General features: G+C 42.6%; 1 protein-coding gene across 1 annotated transcript; it reads left to right on the top strand.

Moving 5' to 3' along the window:
• The first annotated feature begins 3,634 nt into the window (after positions 1 to 3,634).
• On the top strand, positions 3,635 to 7,502 carry LOC125520271 (binding partner of ACD11 1). The gene is made up of 5 exons (XM_048685152.2): positions 3,635 to 3,908; positions 5,327 to 5,430; positions 5,541 to 5,616; positions 6,031 to 6,111; positions 6,687 to 7,502. The coding sequence occupies exons 1-5, from the start codon at positions 3,864 to 3,866 to the stop codon at positions 7,179 to 7,181; spliced, it is 801 nt and encodes a 266-aa protein (XP_048541109.2). The 5' UTR covers positions 3,635 to 3,863; the 3' UTR covers positions 7,182 to 7,502.
• The last annotated feature ends 11,022 nt before the right edge of the window (positions 7,503 to 18,524 follow it).

Raw genomic sequence — 18,524 nt, 5'->3', positions numbered from 1 at the left:
CCATATGTTGCGCGACACCATGCCACCTCCCACCACTAAATATACTCGATCCACATATGAAAAATCGAAGTGTCATTGAAAATCAAGGTGTTTATGTGGTTTGTACATAAGAGAGTAATTTTGACAAATGATAACTTGGCAAAGCGTAGTTGGGCAGGTAGTAAACGATCTTGCTTTTATGATCACGACGAAACAATAGAACATCTTTTTCTCCAATGCCCATTTGCTAAGTTATTGTGGCAGACCATTCACGCGTCCTTTAACATTACTCCACTTGTCACGGTTTCGCATTTATTTGGGACTTGGCTAACTGGGATAGAGACTAAAACTGGGCACATATTCTAGTTGGAGTGTGTGTGTTACTTGGGGCCATATGGGATTGTTGGAATGATGTTGCCTTTAACAGACAAACAATCATGAACTTTTTGCAGGTTATCTTCAGGGCGTCTGCTTGGATCCGTACGTGGTCGCTACTCAGCCATGCGGATCACAACGAGCTCATGGAAATTGGATGCAACCAATGAGAGATGGTTACACGAGATATTTATAACCGGTTTGGATGGTGGTCCAACAATATGATGTGTGTCTAGTCATCTTACCCTATTTTTTGTGACAACTTATTTTCTTTTGAGTCATAGTACTTGTTTGAGACCTTGTTCTGAATGTAGATTTTTAATAATATGGTTTTGTGCATTAAGAGATGCAGAGGCCGGGGGCATTCTCCCTTAAAAAGAACTACATATACATGAGAGGATGGTAATACGCTCCGACCTATCTCCTCGCTTATCTCTTTCACTGCCTTGTCCTCCTATATATGTATCCTCCAGAGCCGTGTGGGTACGCCATGTTCACCGCAGCTTCACCTTCCTTCGGTCCTTCCTTTGACCTCCATGAGCTTTTGCGTGTTGTTAAGTTCTGAATTCCTTGCATTGCCAACTTATTTTGCGTCTTTGATTGGTAAGTTTAGAGCTTCATACAGGGTTGGACGATCATGCCTAGCTGAAACATGTCAGCTACCGGCCATGTAGTTTCCTAACAGAATTTCACTTAATGAAATCGAGAGCATATCTTCATCGGGGAATAAGAAAAAAAGACAAATCTGTATTGACCGGAGAACATTTGAGAGCTCTGTTTTGTTGTATCTTGTGTCTTGACTGGCATCCAGAAGACATCTTTCACTTGAACTATTGAGATGTATAATGATGTTGATATTGTCGCAGAAGGAAAAAATGTCACATGCCAATTTCTAGGAAATGATAAAATTCTCAAAACTGTTTTTAGCTTTCATGAGAACAAAAGAACAGAATATGTGTCCACTGTATTTGTTTTCTCTTTTGTCCCATTCACCAAGTGAAGTATTTGGCCCTTCCTAGGAATGAAGAGAATGAAAGGGGCACGTCTTTGACTCTTGGTGCTTAAGCAAGAGGAATGAGCTAATGTGAAGTGATATCTTATAACGTTACAACTGAGAACGCCTGGTGCGGTCACGGTTAAATATTAGAGATGTTGTGTAAAACATGGGCTAATTGCTTCTGAACCATGTTATAGGCCTTTTCATGGCATGTGACTAACTGAAAATCGCTTATCTTTTGTGGGTTTTCCTCATATATTGTTTATTTTTTAGTTTATGCTTTAGAACTTACAGTTTCAAATGAATTTTGACACTGCAATTCGCTGGTGTACTGCTTCGATGAGTGCTTATTTATTAATTACTATACTTACTGGTTCTGCACACACAATAAATCCCTTATTGATTAATTGTACTACCCGATCTTCTTCATTGGTTACTTTTCATTGAAATATGAAGATGCATGCCACTTTTTTTCTCGAAAAGAAAAAGAAAAACTATGCAACAATAAAGATAAGTCGAACCAGAGCATCTAATAGTTTGATTCGTAGGATTTTCATATAAATTTTCTAGTACATGAGCTATTATAATTTTTCTGTAGGTGTGTCATTTAAGTTGTAAGAATAAATCCCATATGAAATTTCCCATTTATGATTCTTTTGCTCTATATTCTTAAAAGATTCATTGAGCTCAAACCTGTTCGAAACAATCATTTGTTTTTGCTACGTCCAATCACAGAGAATTGTACTCAAACTTAAATGTTTATAATAAATATTCTCAACAACCATACACCGGATGGCCAACAATTTATATGCCACCACCAGTCGGTTTGTGTTCTCGCATGTTTCAGAGTCACCCAGTTTTGACACATATGAGAAAACCCCCTATTAGCAAAAGAGGGAAAAAACTATGCAAGAACAAAAGTTCATACTGAGAATAGGAGGCATCTGGAAGAATATGCTGAGTTGGTGTTGTACTGCATGCTTGGTACGAAGTGAAGACATGGGGTCGAGGAAGAATATGCTCAGCATGACTTGGAAGCCCTGCTTAGCATGAAGGGAAAGCATGGTGTCGAGCCCCATGATTTTTCGACACACATGATCTGCTCGAGGTGTCACATTCTCTCCACGCCTTCCGTCTTTTCTTCGGAAGGCATTTTCTCTACATGTTTCTCACAAAAAAACCTAATTTATTGCGCATGAGAAGAAAGGGAAACAACGAAATATGTTTGGGAGCCCAATAAGGTTTTCCTTTTGATTAAGGTGATTTTTGCTTCTTCCTGTTTGCTGCCTTAAGTTCAAAGTCACCCACAACACCCTCCTCGAAGAGTCCTCTCCCACTACTACTACAGTGACAATTACAACAGGTGCACATGCACGAAGACTTCCCGGCTGTTATCAACGAGGTCAAGCTGCCTCCGATAGGGGAGGGGCGTTAGTTGAGCGTCGGTGGCTCGTTCTGGAAACGGTAATGGCCGTTCGGTGGTCTAGACATCTTCATGTAATTTTTATTATGTTTGAGGTGCTCTATACTTCTGATTGGACTTTCATAATAGATATGAATCTTGTCATAAAAGGGATGCATGGTACTTTTATTCCCAAAAAGAAAACTAGGCAAGAATAAATATATATCAAACTAGGCCTATAGTTTGATCCGTAGGATTTTTTGGAAAACAACATTAACTATTATAATTTTTTTCTCTAGGTGGATCGTTTAAGTTGTAGGAATAAATCCCATATGATTTTTGTCATTGACGTTTCTTTTGTTCTATATCCTTAAAGAAAAAAAGAAACCATATTTATGTAGAAAGGCTGAAATTTAAAAACCATTGATTGAAACCCGTTTGAAATAATCATTTGTTTTTTCCTCATACAAGCAAACAAACTTTCATAAATGTCTTCAACAACCATGCATTGGACGAGCACCAATTTATATGACACCACGAGCCGACTTGTGTTCTCCGCATTTTCCAAAGTCACCGAAATTTCAACATCTCTCAGAAACCACCTGATACCAAAAGATGAAAAGAAAACCATGCAATCGTCGCTTCATCTTGAGAATAGGAGACGTCGGGAAGAAAACACTCAGTACGACTCGGAAGCCCCGCTTAGCATGAAGCGAAGGCATAGTGTCATGCCCCATGATTTCTCGACACGGATGAAAATGGTGGGGGTGTCATATTCTCTCAACGCCTGCCGTCTTTCTTCGGAATGCGCTTTCTGTACATGCTTCTTGCAAAAAAGAACTGATTTATTCCCCCTGAGAGGAAAAAAGGAAAAAAGAAATATGTGCGGGAGCCCAATATGTTTTCCTTTTGAAGGTGTTTTTTGCTTCTTGCAATTGCTTTCCTTAACTCCGAAGTCGCTCACACCACCCCCCTCGAAGAGTCCTCTCCCACTACTACTAGTAGTCGTCTTCCTCCCTTCCACGCTTGCACATCAGCGCTAATCCAATCCATCCATCCCCTAATCACCACCGCCGCCGGCCTAATCCCCTTTCCTCTGCTACGCGCGCGATGGCGGCGGCGACGGCTCCGGTGGAGGTGCCTGTGGCGGCGCCGGTGAGTGCCCTCTGCCCCGCTCCCCCTCTCCCCTCTCGCTGTCTAGAATCTTCTTCTCGGTCGCTGCTGGCGCTGGATCTGGCCGCGCCAGGGCGGGCGACCCCCGTGATTTCGCCGGCGCCCGTGCCCCTTCCGCGAGCTCCGCAGGTTAGGGTTAGGGTTTGGCGAATCCGTGCTTAGCAGGGTCGTCGGAGCTGGAAGGAGCCGCGCGCCGCCTTGGTTCGGGTCGGAGCGCGAGATTCGTGGCCGGCTGATTAAGCTAGCGCTCGCCGGTTCCGTGGGGCTGGCGAAGAGGATTTTTTTTTTCAAAAGTTTGAATACTGTTTCATGTCTGTGATTTGTAGTACTAGCTGATTAGCTGGGTTTGTGCCACTAGCTGATGCTGTGAATCTGCGAGTTGTTTATTGTGATGAGAAACTCCATTCAGGTTGGAGCTCGAGATCGATTGCAGCCAGTTTGTTAAGTTAGTATGCGCCGATTCAGTGGGCTAGGATAAGATGATTGCTCGAAACATGTTGACCTGTACTAGCTGATTATCTGTGGCTTGTGCTTGCTGATTATCTGTGACTTCTGCTAGCTGATTATCTGTGGTTTGTGCTAACTGATTATCTGTGCCTTGTGCTTGCTGATTATCTGTGACTTTTGCTAGCTGATTATCTATGGCTTGTGCTAGCTGATTATCTGTGACTTCTGCTAGCTGATTATCTGTGGTTTGCGCTAACTGATTATCCGTGGCTTGTGCTAGCTGATTATCTGTGACTTGTGCTAGCTGATGTTTTTAACCTGTGAATTGTTTGTTGTAATAACCAACTCTGTGATATCAAGTTCAGTCTGTCGGTGATGCAGATCCTTGCTTGGGTGATGCGCGTGATTGAAGCCTGCTTACGTGTGCTCTCTAAGTTGAGCGAAATCCTTGTTTGTGTTGGGAGTTCAGAACACCTTGTGCTTATCTCACTAGCTTGTTCTTTGGGTTATATGAGATGACCTGCAACTCGATTAACAAATGCTGATGTTTATATGTGATTTAGGGTGAAGTAGCAAGCATATATGCGTTAAGTTATAACCATTTGTAAAGTTCTTACCGTAGCAAGCATATTTGAGTTGGGAAAAACAATCGGATGATTGTTGTCGAGTTTGGTTTAGAAGATCAAGCTGATTGAGGTGGCTCACTGTGCTTTTTAAGTTTGCAAGAGTGCTTAAGAAAAATGGATTGATTTGTGTTTATATGAGGAAGCATGAGCTTAAGTAGTTTGATTCAGTACATCAACTAAAGCCCCACTTGCATGATAACTCAACTGTTAAAAGCCTTTGCTTGACCATGGATTTCCTTATGCAGTGTGCTATTTGGCTGTATTTTTGCTTCCTTGTTTGTTCCCCTTTGTAGTTGTTCTGTAATTGATAATGTTTGGTCATGACAGGTGAGGACTGTGAAGGTCACAAATGTTTCCCTGAGTGCAACTGAGCAAGACATTAAGGAGTTCTTTTCTTTTTCAGGAGACATTGAACATGTGGATATGAAAAGGTTTGTAAGTTTGTAATATTTGCACAACAGGATCATATACTTCTGTTACTTTTCTGAATAGTATTTTTACTTGCATTATCAGATTTTGATTGCTCTGTTTTTTTTCTCAGTGGTGATGAGTGGTCTCAAGTTGCATATGTTACTTTTAAAGATGCCCAAGGAGCAGAGACTGCGCTTCTTCTTTCGGTGGGTAATTCAAGGCCTTTGTAGGATTCGGTTCAGCTGCTACAATCTTCTCTCCAATTGTTCACTATTTCTTTAATCATTGTCCCTCAACAGAACTCTGCCATATTCCATTGCCACATTTAGATGTGAAATGTTCATGTGAGATGTTTCAGACGCCATACCTTATTTTTACATGCTTTTCATCTCAACAGAAGTAGTATCTAAACCTTGCAAATATACAATTCTTCAATTGCTCTTCAATCCAGTTAATGGTCAATCGCCTTGCAATTCTTACTCAATAAATTTTCTGAAATAGAAAGCAATTGTGGCAGTTTAAGCACAGTTCTCATTTTCATAGGATCGACATCTATGGAATATTGTCTTGTTCTCTTATGAAAAGAATTTCTGAGCAGATATTTTATCTCATTGTAACAGGGCGCAACAATAGTTGACCTTTCTGTTATCATTGCACCTGCTCCAGAGTATCAACCGCCCCCTACTGCCTCTGCTCCACTGGTATGTGATGCCTCAGTTTACCATGTTGGCCCACATATGATAATTCTGTATGTATGTAGGTCAGTTCTGTTTTTCTTTAATTCACTGAAACCGTACTGATTTTGTTGGACATCATACACTTTATGCATATTCCTCTTTCTTTACCATAAATGAGATCAAAGTTGCAATGAAGTTTCATGCTTAGTTGTAGTTAACAAATGACAATCAGAAACCCGTGACATATTTCACAAGGTTCCATCTGCCGGGCCTCTTCTTGATTTATTTATCTGGAAGGCATACTCAGTACCCATTAATGTCTTGCATCCTATTAGTGCTAAACCAGAATGCAATGGAGCTCTGGTGTCCTGCTTTTATATTAGACTTAAGATCTTTTATGCCTAGTATTATGCTCAACTGTATGTATTTATCTCTTTGGCTTTCAGATGTTCCAAATTTTCAAGTTGTGCAGTGTGAACTAGTGCTGGTGTTCATGCTCCAGACCTAGATTTATGTTACTGGCAACCTTAGTTCAGTATTAACATGGAAAATACAATTGAAGTGTTGTTGTAATATCGAATATTGTCTTGTGTTTTCAGATGAGTGGAACCAGAGTACCAGTGGGTGGTGACAATGTGGTCCACAAGGCTGAGGATGTTGTCAGCACTATGCTTGCCAGGGGTTTCACCCTGGGCAAAGACGCTGTCGGCAAAGCGAAATCTTTTGATGAGAGGCATGGCTTCACATCCACTGCCACTGCCAAGGTGGCCTCCATCGACAAGAAGATAGGGCTCAGCGAGAAGTTCACCATGGGCACTACAGTGGTAAACGAGAAGGTCAAGGAGATGGACCAGAAGTTCCAGGTCTCCGACAAGACCAAGTCGGCGCTGGCTGCGGCCGAACAGACCGTGAGCAATGCCGGGTCTGCCATCATGAAGAACAGGTACGTCTTCACGAGCGCGTCGTGGGTCACCAGCGCGTTTGGCAAGGTTGCCAAGGCCGCCACCGACGTCAGCACGATGACAAAGGAGAAGATGTCGGCCGAGGACCAGCAAAAGGGCTCCGGGGGCAGCTCGTACACGCCCATCCGCTGATCCTCACCCCTCGTGCCTCTATGTGCCTTGCCATGTTGTATTATTTATTGGTGGACCAGAAGACAACATTAGATATATAGAACACATCAGATCACCCCTTCCATATGTGAACTTTTGCAACCCAGGATTATTTTCTCTCTTTGTAGAAGAACAGGAAATTTACTTTGGGGTTTTACATGTTACAGAACTGTTCAAGGTAGAATTGGAATGAACCTTTTACTTGGTTATTAAGTTGTGGAAGGGTGCTGTAATAATATTGCTAGTGTTGTGTTGATCACAGCAGTACAGAAATGCCCGTGTGCTCCATGTGGCTGTATTGAATTGCTCGCACGAAAGCTTCTGTCGCATGGTTGTTGCATCTATCAAATGGTGATGTAATAGTGCTACTATTTAAGCATGAGAGTAGAGATGGAACCGGATCATGGCTCGCAACAAAGCCCTTCTGTTTATCTGAGGGCGTGCAAGGTGTAAAGTTTCATCATGCAAGCTGTAAGGTTTCGTTGTTTATAGGTTCATACTAGCATATACCACACAAGTGATCCACGCAAGGTTTGCACTTAGTTTGAACAGCCTTTGATATGCTGCATATGAACATATACACCACATGCATTTGCATTGGACACGAGTTTAGCACTTAGTTGGAACTGATTTTGTAATGTTGTTGAAACCCACAAACATCCTGGGACTTGGAAGCATCGGGATCGCTGTCTGCACGGTCTTGCTTTCCATGAATTCAGATTTGCCGTGATGGTTAGCATGAGATCAGTGAAGGACTTTTCTTGTGCGCACTGCTCTGGCACTAGCACATTTGATTCAAATGGTACAGAGTATTTTTGTAAGTGGAACTCTCCACTCTATTTTATTCCGTCAGACACATTGAACATCAAGTAATGGTGCCTTAGATGTTTTATCTTGGCTAGCAAGGTGTCAACATCTATAAGAACATCGACTGCGGCGTTTCTTTAGTTGGTGAAATTTATATTTAACATATTATTCTAAAGAATTATTTGCTATAACTATCATACAAACTCATAAACTAAAATGTTTTGGGGCACTACTAGGCGCCGGTGCATCGGCCGAAAGGTTCGGCCGGTCTGCTGCCCAGCGTTTGATCCCACGCGTACCAACAGCCTAAATAGTCGCAACTTCCTTCTCCAAAGCAAAAAAAGACAGCAGCCCTTGGCAGTGGCGATTCCACTAGGGGGGCTTCAATAGGCTGAAGCCTACCCTCCAAAAATCATATTTCAGCTAAACATGCAACTTAAGAATTATACTGAGGTGTTTAACATGTAAACTGCAATGAATTTGCTCAGTAGACTTAGAAACTTGATGTTTTGAGCCTACCCTTCAATTTTGTGCAAGATTCGCCACTGGCCCTTGGGTCATCTCTTTCTTCCGCACACACGCCCGAATAGAAAAGGGAAGATTCTCTGTGCTCGTCGGCCGCCTCATGCTCGCCTGCGCTCGTCGGCCATCCCTTGCCGCTCATGCTAACACCACTTCCGTTGGTCGCAAAAACATGGCCGCCATCCTGGTAGCTTTTTTTGTTGTCACTCGTAGCAAAATAGAGAGACGGTTGCAGCAAAAACATCGTCACCGTCGCCATTGGTTGAAGCTCGTCATTGCAGGTCGCAACATTTCCGACGCCAGATCTCCGAAAGAACGAATGTATGTACCCAAAAAAACCACTGGTTGTAGCCAAAAACAAACACGGTTGTAGCAAAAAATCAACGTCGTCGCCATCTGAGGCTACAACCACACCATGAAAAAAGGATGTAGCAAAAATCCTCGCCGGATGTAGCAAAAAACTACAACGGTTGCAGCTAAAAAGTCATAGACGCTGCTTCCAGCAAATCAATCTCACAAGCAAAAAGAAAGGTGGTGGCCGTAGCCTTCACCATAGCCGGTTGCAGCAAAGATGGGTGCAGGATCCAACATCCAGACATCAAGGTTGCGGCTCACGGCCGAGCCGGTTCCAGCATCTTGCGCCACCCATTGTAGCACGACGTCGCCGTCGTTCCAGCACCGCCCCACGCCAGATGCAGCTCTGGCCGAGCCGGTTCCAAAATCTTGCACTGGTTGCAGCATCTTGGGGCCATGCGTCCCCGCCGTCCACCATTGAAGCTTCCCCGGCGCCACGACGATGAAGAAGGGGAGGAGCGCGGCCATGGCTACGGATCCGGCACCATGGCAGAAGAGGAAGTTGGGGGCAACAAAAAAACGTTGGTGGAGACTGTGGGGGTGAAGGGCAGCACGACAACAGAGTATATTGGAGCTGAGCACGGGAAGAAACTCGTCGGCACAGATAAGAGCCAAGTTGTGCTGCCCTCTCGCTCACCTTATCTCTTTATCTCCAACCCCTCTCTCTTTATCTGTTCCTTCCGCTGTAGGTGATTCCTAACCAGAGGTGGTTTTCCTTCCCTAGATTCATGGAAGGACTTTTTGAAGTTTGAGTGAGGAAGGAAAGTAAGGAAAGCGGGAAAGGTCTGATACAAAGGAAAGAGTAATCGGTACGGATGACACATAGCCTTGACACATAATCCTTAATTAGTTGCTCGTGCCAAAGTTTGATTATACTTGTACGTACAGTATACCAATACCTATTTATTTTTGGTTTGCCAAATTTTTGGGCCCATGTATAGTTGCCCACCTCAGCCACCTCCATCGACGGGCCTGATCTTAGGTTGTTGCACCATATAGTATCAAACAGTAATGTTTTTTCATTTAATAGCCGTTATATTTAAGAATGAAAAGAGATATAGAACATGATGATAGCTTGCAACAAAGCCATCCTGCATACCTGAGGCCAAGCGAGGCATAAAGTTTAGTCAATGATAGGTTCACATTGACATACTTCACATTTGCAATGTACGTAAGCTTTGCCCTTCATAAACCACATGCGTACTCAGTGGACTGTGGACACAAGTTTTACCCTTAGTTGGTTCTGCTTTTGCAATGCTGTATGAACCTACAAACATCCTAGGACTAGGAGTCATCAGAATTTGCAATTGTACTAACCTAGATTCCTAAACGAAGTTACATCAGTACGATGGTTAGATGGAGGACTCTTCTTTGCAACTGGATCATCATGGAACTAGCACAGCCGATTCATGTCGTACAAGATGTCTTTATACAGGAACAACATAGACATCCCACACTCCGTTTTTTGTCCCATTAAGACACATTGAAAATCAAGTAATGGCCACTTTGTACGTTGGCAAGAGCAGTAAATTACAGTGCATGGTGCCGAACATAATCGGTGGTGCTTTTTCAGTTAAATTTATGTTATTCTATTATTGTAGTGAATTAACAAAACGTGTCACAGTAACTAAACTAAAATCTTGAAAGAAACTCAAAGCATAGAAGACTTCCGAAACGGTACAAAAATGAGAAGCTGCACCAAAACAGTACGGATGCACATGTACAAGAGAGGAAGCCGACCCTTGATGTTATTCCTAGAATGAAATTAAGCCACTAAATGCACAGACATACTAATAATCCAACACCATAAACCTAGCTTGCGTAATTTAATCTATCTCTTCATCACTGTGTAAAAACATTATTTTTTACTGATAGAAGATCAAATAAGGAGTAAGATAGTTGGTGGGGACGTGCAGTTCCACCACCGTTCTCGAGCCAATCACCACCTTATGGTGCGCTTGTATGTGATGGCCATTTCCCGCCTCACATTCTTTCGGTTGAGTTGGAGTAACACGAAGGGCATTTTACAAAGACATGGAGTGTCAGGCTTGTAGAAGTGCCCCTGTTTCCCTTCTCTATGTTTTCCACGAAACATAATTTTGCCCCCTTTTATAGATAAAGTCACAAACGGCTGAACCGATTCAAAATGATGAGAAAATCCTCGTACAAGAAGGTCAAAAAAATGGCATTCAAGCTAGTTGCACAAATGCTCCTAACCCAACACCAAGCAAGAAAATAGGAGATGCCACACCTAACATAATAGACCCTAGACAACCGAACAGGACAGGAGCTGAGCCACCAAAAGAAACCATCAAACACCAGGATACCAAACACACCGAGCCATCGCCGGAAAGGGCCGACCCAGCGTTGAGACTGCCCCCTCGCTCTGGGCCCTGGAGCGCTGCTGCTGCCACAAGATCGGAAGGACCGAGAACGAAGACCACAGGGACACGTGTAAAAGATAGTAGAACACCGGGATCACCCTACACCAGTGTCGAGGATGCCACCAGCCAGGGACAAGGCATGCCCGGTGTCGTTGTCCAGCTACAACCAAAGGATACCGGGGCTCCACGACAACGCTCTCAAGAGGGTGATGACGCCAAGCACCACCGTCATCGAGCCCGAGAGGACAGACTAGGGTTTTCACCCTGGAGCCCTGACATCATGAAGGGACCCACAACAACACCTCCAAGAGGGAAGTGATGCCCTCAAGCGTCACTGTCGACGATGCCGAAGCACGGGGCTTTCGCTTGTTTATGTTTTGGCATGTACTCAATCCACATTTGCATTTTGTGGAGACCAAAAATGCAATGCATCTCTTCACTTAGAGATAAATGACGTGGTTATAGCTTGACAAGATTTTTTTGTTGAGTTGGTTGCCAAGATCATTGAGTAACCTTTATAAATCATATGTTACTAAACTGTCAACCCAATCATTGTAACATAGTAGTAAGTATTCATGGTTGTCACGTGGGTAGCCTGGGTTTTATCACTAGAAATGCTGCATTTGTTTTCATTAGTAGAACTTTTTCGCTTACAATAGTTCTTGGCATTTTAGTGTATATGTACTTTCCATCCCCAATAAATAATTCTTGACATTCTAGCACACATACTATCTATCCCAACAGTTTCTCCCCAATACAAACTTTCCCCTCGTTTTTGTGCGGATTCTTGGACAATGGACAAAGTTCTATATTAATTATTGACCTATATTAGATCCTGATGCACTTTCAATGATTTTCGCTGATATGTGTTCCAATATTATGATTCTGCTCTGACGAATTATTATCTTTACCATGTTCATAGTGCCGATGCATGCGACTTGAGACAGCAAACGGAAAGGTAAGTTGTGGTCATCTACCACACTTTGAGCATGAACTGATATGACCACCACCTACCTACGAGGTAATGTATTGAGGGGAAAACTGTAGTAGTTCTGAAATGTCCATAGGCTCCTTTTATGGCAGTATTGAAATGCATACATAAAAGCATTCATGGAATGGTTGTTGTGCCATATGGTATCGAATAGTACGGGAATGTACGTGATGGTGTTCCTTTTTAAGCTTGAGAAGATGGATGAAACATGATTATAACTCGCTACAAAGCCATCCTACACACCTGAGGCCGAGCAAGGCCTAGAGCTTAGTCGTTGCTAGGTTTATACTAGTATATACCACATACACGGGTTTATACTAGTATATACCACATACACGATGCAACGACTAAGCACTGGCATTATTATATAGCACTTTGGCCTCTAATAAGTCAGGCGCGATTTTCTGGGGCCAAGTCCCACCCTTTCGCTTAGACAAGAGGGACGCTCTTATTGGTTAACACCATAGCTCCATAATGTATAGCGATTATAAAACTTAAATTCAACAATGTCGTTGTAGTATAGTGGTAAGTATTCCTGCCTGTCACGCGGGTGACCCGGGTTCAATCCCCAGCAACGGCGCAGATTCCTGGAGAAAGAACGAACTAAGCACTGGCATTATTATATAACAATCATCACAATCTCTATAGTCAGTGACACAGAGGAAAGAAAGATGAGTAACTTGTCACTCGAGCTGCCACTTTTCCCAGCAGCAGTAGCCAGTACTACCATGAGTCACTTCAGCCTACATCCACAACTGAGTTTTTCCAAGCATGCACAAATGGCATCACCACATAACCTAACCATCTTGTAAGCCACAGCCCTGCCTACCTGGCTAGCTCTTAAATAATCTAATCGCCATCATCCATGCGCTGGATTGGATCACAGCACAAGCCTCTCTCTGTGTGTGTTTCTCTGCCTCTGTGCCCTGCTTGTGACTGTTCAGACTTCAGAGTGACAACACAATAGTGCCTCATTGACAAGAACCTTCCTTTTTCTCAGAGGTTCAGATAGGAACCTGCAGGCACTACTGTTGCTAGTCAGCCATCGATATGCATCACTGTCATGCCACTTATATGATGCTTTCCCATGCGTCTCAACTATGCCTTTGACCCCCCAATCCACAAACCAATTGCGCCAAGTTGCTGCTTGCTAAGCTAGCTACGAGCCTACTGTCTTTGTGCTAAGCTGGCTACATGCCTACTGCCTTTGTAAATAAATCAGGGCCAAGAACGGGATTTGGTCTGTATAAGACCAGACTCTTAAGCAACATTTCTCATTGGCTCTTCTGCGCAGCCTGATGGATTATACTCCATTTTGTGACCTGCGGGTCGCATCCGTGTCGTGCGTACACGCTAGTAATGCTGAGGTACTGCCATACTGGTGTAGCAGATTCATTTGATCAAATTATGTCCCCGGGGGGAAGCACCTCACTAGGTTCCAGGGATCTGAGTCTAGCAAACAATTAACCGTGAGTAAACTATTGACGGTTGAAGTTTCAACTCCGTAATCCCCTGTACTCGAGATTAAGAAAGTAGTTAGTATTGTCGATGATCGATAATTACAAGACATGAAAAAGCTGAAGATCTAAGACCAGATTCAGTTTCACACACTGTTGCTTGTTGGCAATCCTTGGACAGCAGGTGATAGCTTGTGCCTGCTTTTCAGGTGCAGACACAGACACACAGGTTCAGGGTTGAATTTCTTCCATGAAATTTATAAATAATTCCTGCTGCCAATAGCACAGACATGCTCTTAAACAAACCGGTAAATAAAAAGGGGTTAATCTCAACAGTAAAGTCAAACTGATACAAATGCAACATGGTCCGCTTTCTGCTAACTAACTGGATTAGATTAATGCAACAAACTAAGATAGATCGAACAAGTTTTCTTGTCGCGGCTCTTGTCGGGTTTATTGCTACGGCATGACACCGCGGACACCATATGTATTGAAATATGTCCTTACCTGAAACCGAAGGTAATCACAGATATATATTTTTGAGCAAATATAATTATAGATATGGTTTTTACTGGTATATGAATATGATGCCTTCACATCCGAATACCAATTTTTTTTGTTTATGTAACTGATGACATTAACGAGACGAGCAAATCGGCCGAGGCCTTGATATAGTCTTTGTCAACTCAGCCAAATTATCACCATATCATACTACTGGAGCCTTTCTACACTACACGTCTGCTATTAGGACAGCGAACCTATTGACTTGAGAAAGCCTAGGCCAATAGGCCTAGCTTAGCATTGGTTAAAACTTAATACAACCCCGTCTTGCAAGTAGACTGCTAAGTTTAACTATTCTTTATGTAGATCGATGCGCAAACTGTTATCAATCCAGGTCTAGAATAAGCGCGGAGATACAAGTGAAGTAGTACAAACTTGGACACAATCCTCACCAAACTGCAACAACTACATGCCTAACAGTGACATGCGATGAGCAATTGGATGAGGCAAAGATTGGGTCCGATTTCTTTATCAGATTCTGTTTACTAACTGTCTATAATATATTTATTATAATCAACGGATGCAGATTGGCCGGGAAATGTCGCGGCAGATCATGTTGTTAATTCTTATTGATTCAGTAAAACAAAAATTTGAGGAATTTTCCGATAATTTTTAAGCAATGCAGTATCATATGAAGGACATGAGGACAGTCTCTTCACGCATGTTAAGGTTTCATCAGACTAAGTTAAGACCCTAGTTAACCGGAAGACCCCACAAGGCTGTATAAACATTTAAGCTTGACTTATCCGTTTGGATCGTTGTTTTATTCGTCAACCGGACAACATTGAAGTTTGAATGGTATATTATAATGAAGAAAACACATTAAAGGTGACAAAAAACTTCCTTTCTCTGCCATCTTCAAGCTTCATATGTGATCCAGTACTCCTTAGTAAGTACTCCCTCCGTAAACTAATATAAGAGCGTTTAGAATACTAAAATAGTGATCTAAATGCTCTTATATTAGTTTACAGAGGGAGTATGTTGTGTATTGTCCTCAGGATGATCCCAAAATTCAACAAGAACTTATCTATCCATATTGTGCATATGTTGATTTTCGTTATGATTTTGAATAGACTAAATTAACTAACCAATTACAGAACGAGAGAAGAGCCAAAAGATAGGAACTAATTCCTCAGAAAATGATACATTATTAATTAACTCTGTGAATGACGTACATAACTGGGAAGTCCTTATGTCATTTTGCAACACGGTTGATTCCAGTGATACACAATAATGATGGGCTGAAAAGGATTGCCTCCTTATATAAACACATAGTCATATACGATTTCTTCTTAGAATAACTTACTCTTCAGTCGACGCTGTCATGCGCGTCAGGAAAGAAGAATTGGCAAGAGGTATATGACGAGATGTTTGCACTACAGTTTAATTAAGTTCTCCCTCTGATTAGCTCAAGAATATCTCATTTATAGTATGAACTATGAACTATTCAACATTGTGTAGGAGCCAGGATGACGTGTCATTGGCAATTAGAAATCTTAGTAGTGTTAGGGTATTGGGCCATATATGGAGATTCTACACTGACATACGCATGCTACAATCGTACATATTGGAGACACTATGAAATAGCATTCAAATTCATCATGTCACTCTCCTATACTATAAATCAAAGTTGGCGTCTCAATGCTACTAACAGGCAAAAAACAGCCATTGTCTTTTGTCCTCAATGCTACTAACAGGCAAAAAACAGCCATTGTCTTTTGTCCTAGTAGCTCGATGCCTAGTCAGGTACTTATATTGAATTCTACAGTGGGATGCTGGCCAATTCATCCATAATAAGCAGGAGTACTTGCAGAACCTATCAGAATGAAAACTAAGTTTTTCTTCCTGTCACATCTACTCACACATTATCAAAGACACTAAAATATGCTATGTATGTTCAGTTATTAACATGAGCACATAATGCCAGTGACCGACAGAGACATACTAGTATTTCTTGTTGTCAGAAACCGAAGTTTCGCAAGTTCAGTTCATTGACTGCATCAGACCGAATCTTCTTCCTTTCTTTAGAACCAGAGGAAGCAATCTAAGAAACCAGGTTTGCTGAAGGGAAAGTCTTATTAATTGACCAATCAGCTCGTCTTGTCCATGCAGCAATGCTAATGGAAACTAGTTCAATAAGCCCTCTGACAGTGACAGTGGTCGTGTTGTGATGGCGAAGAAGACAAAGAGACCTGACAAGACCATTGATATATGCATATCTCCATATAGAGCATATCATGATTTTAGTATGCATGGCTTGTTCATACCGACTGAAGGCTGCAGGCTGCAATAAGATGAACCAGAAGCTTCTACATAAGAGCATGCGTGTGGGTGTTGATCCACCCACCATAACCGATTTGGTTAACCATAATTGGGTGGCTGGTGATGGTGAGGTCACATACTCCCATATAATAAGAGGGATAATCTATGAATCTATCTATGTCTGTGTTAGTGTTACACTATAATTAAGGATGCTAATTAATTTGCAGAAGTGAAATTAAGCTGTATAGTTTGTGATTGCATCTTGTCGGGCTTTTTTTTGTCGGCATACTGTATAGAATTTATGACGCACGTTTAGATGCGTGCTTGAGAAAAATAAAGGCATGTAGCAAGTGAAAAAATGTGTCTTGTGAATGCTCTTCCTTGCAGTTTAGAGTTTTGAAAACACATGGCATGCCTTATCACACTACTAGGGAAAAGCTTATAGGCAGACGCTTACTAATAGCGAGGGTTTATACCCCTCGCTACTGCTACTTACTAATAGTGTGGGTTTTTACCCTCGCTACTACTAAGCGGTCTCTATGATGCCTCCCGAGACATGCCATAGTAATAGCGAGGGGTATAAATCCGCGCTACTACTCAGGCCCGTTGACAAGGGAGGCCAAATTGGCCGACCGCACAGGGCCCCCAAATTTTAGGGGCCCCAGTCCAGAAAATATTATGTGTATATATATGAGAAAAGGGCCCAGTAAACCAACACCCAGGCAGCCCATTCTAGCAACCAAATACATGCACGCACGCAGCCTCGCAGCCTGCCTGTTGGTTTGCCGTAACTCCCGATCGTTCTAGTTTTATCCTTGGTTTAGCGATCCCTAGATCGAGGAGAGGTCTCTAGCAGCACAAGGGGCGGCTGGGCGACAGCAGCGGGCAGGCGAGGGCGGCAGGAGTAGGATACGACATACGTGCGTACGCGGCCGCCGGCCGGCTACGCTCCACGGCGCCGTATTAGGTATTACAGCCGCTACGGCGCATCGTCCCTGCCGTTGTAAATCCTTTTAGAAGAAGCCCTATTTTATTTTGCTAGTATAGACTCGTTTTTGTTAAACAATTTTTCACAATGTTACATCAAGGTGAAGTATGTTTTATGCAAGGTGAAATATTACATAGAATTTAAAATGATTCATATTATTTTTGTCTGTTTTATAAAACAGAAAGAATCATGCATAGAATGATTCTGGTGCTGAAAAGCATAGGAAGAAAACAAAACTATAAGCAGATGCTCGATCCAAAAAGGGTACTCTTGATAAATGTCCTCAAAGAATCTGATCGAAAAAGGAGAAGATTAATTATGAAGATATGATCGAAGATTATACTTCTTTTAGTACAAATTAGGTCAGTCTATTGCTTCAGTACCATCTTTACTATTTTACAATTATCATTTGATATATTTTCTAAATATTGTATCAAATAACACATATTTGAAGTTACATAATTAAATGAGAGTACGCTTTACTTACATTAGTTCTTTAGGTATATGATTTATAAAAATTCAGGGCCCTACTTTTATTCTCGTCCCGGGCCCCCAAATTTCTGGAGACGGCCCTGCTACTACTAAGTTGATAGTAGTAGCGCGGTTTTATACCCCTCGCTACTACTAAGTATAAGGTAGGTGAAGTCGCCATATCCTCGGCCGAATCCCCATCTCTTACCCCAAATCCCTCCTCTCTTCCGCCACTCTCTCCTCTCACTTTCCATACGCTCTCACATGGACCTCTTGCCCATGCCCCTCCTCCTCCGTGGCGCCGAAAGAGGCCGCCGCCTCGCGCCACCGGCGTCTAGGAGCTCGCCGGTCTTCCACCGACGTCTAGGAGGCCGCCACCCCGCGCCACCACACCGGAGCACCTCACCACCGGTGACTAGCTCTGCTGCTCCCTCCATCACCTTCCTCTCTCCCTCGGTTTTCCTTTTCTCTCTCTCCCTCTTGTTTGACTCACCCTCCCATGTCCATGCCCGTGCAGGTCATCGCCAT

The sequence above is a fragment of the Triticum urartu genome, chromosome 7A (assembly GCF_056163025.1).
Source record: "Triticum urartu cultivar PI428250 chromosome 7A, HENAU_Tu73, whole genome shotgun sequence".
Lineage (NCBI taxonomy): Eukaryota > Viridiplantae > Streptophyta > Magnoliopsida > Poales > Poaceae > Triticum > Triticum urartu.
Note: the sequence above shows the minus strand (reverse complement) of the source record. Positions and strands in the feature narration are given on the sequence as shown.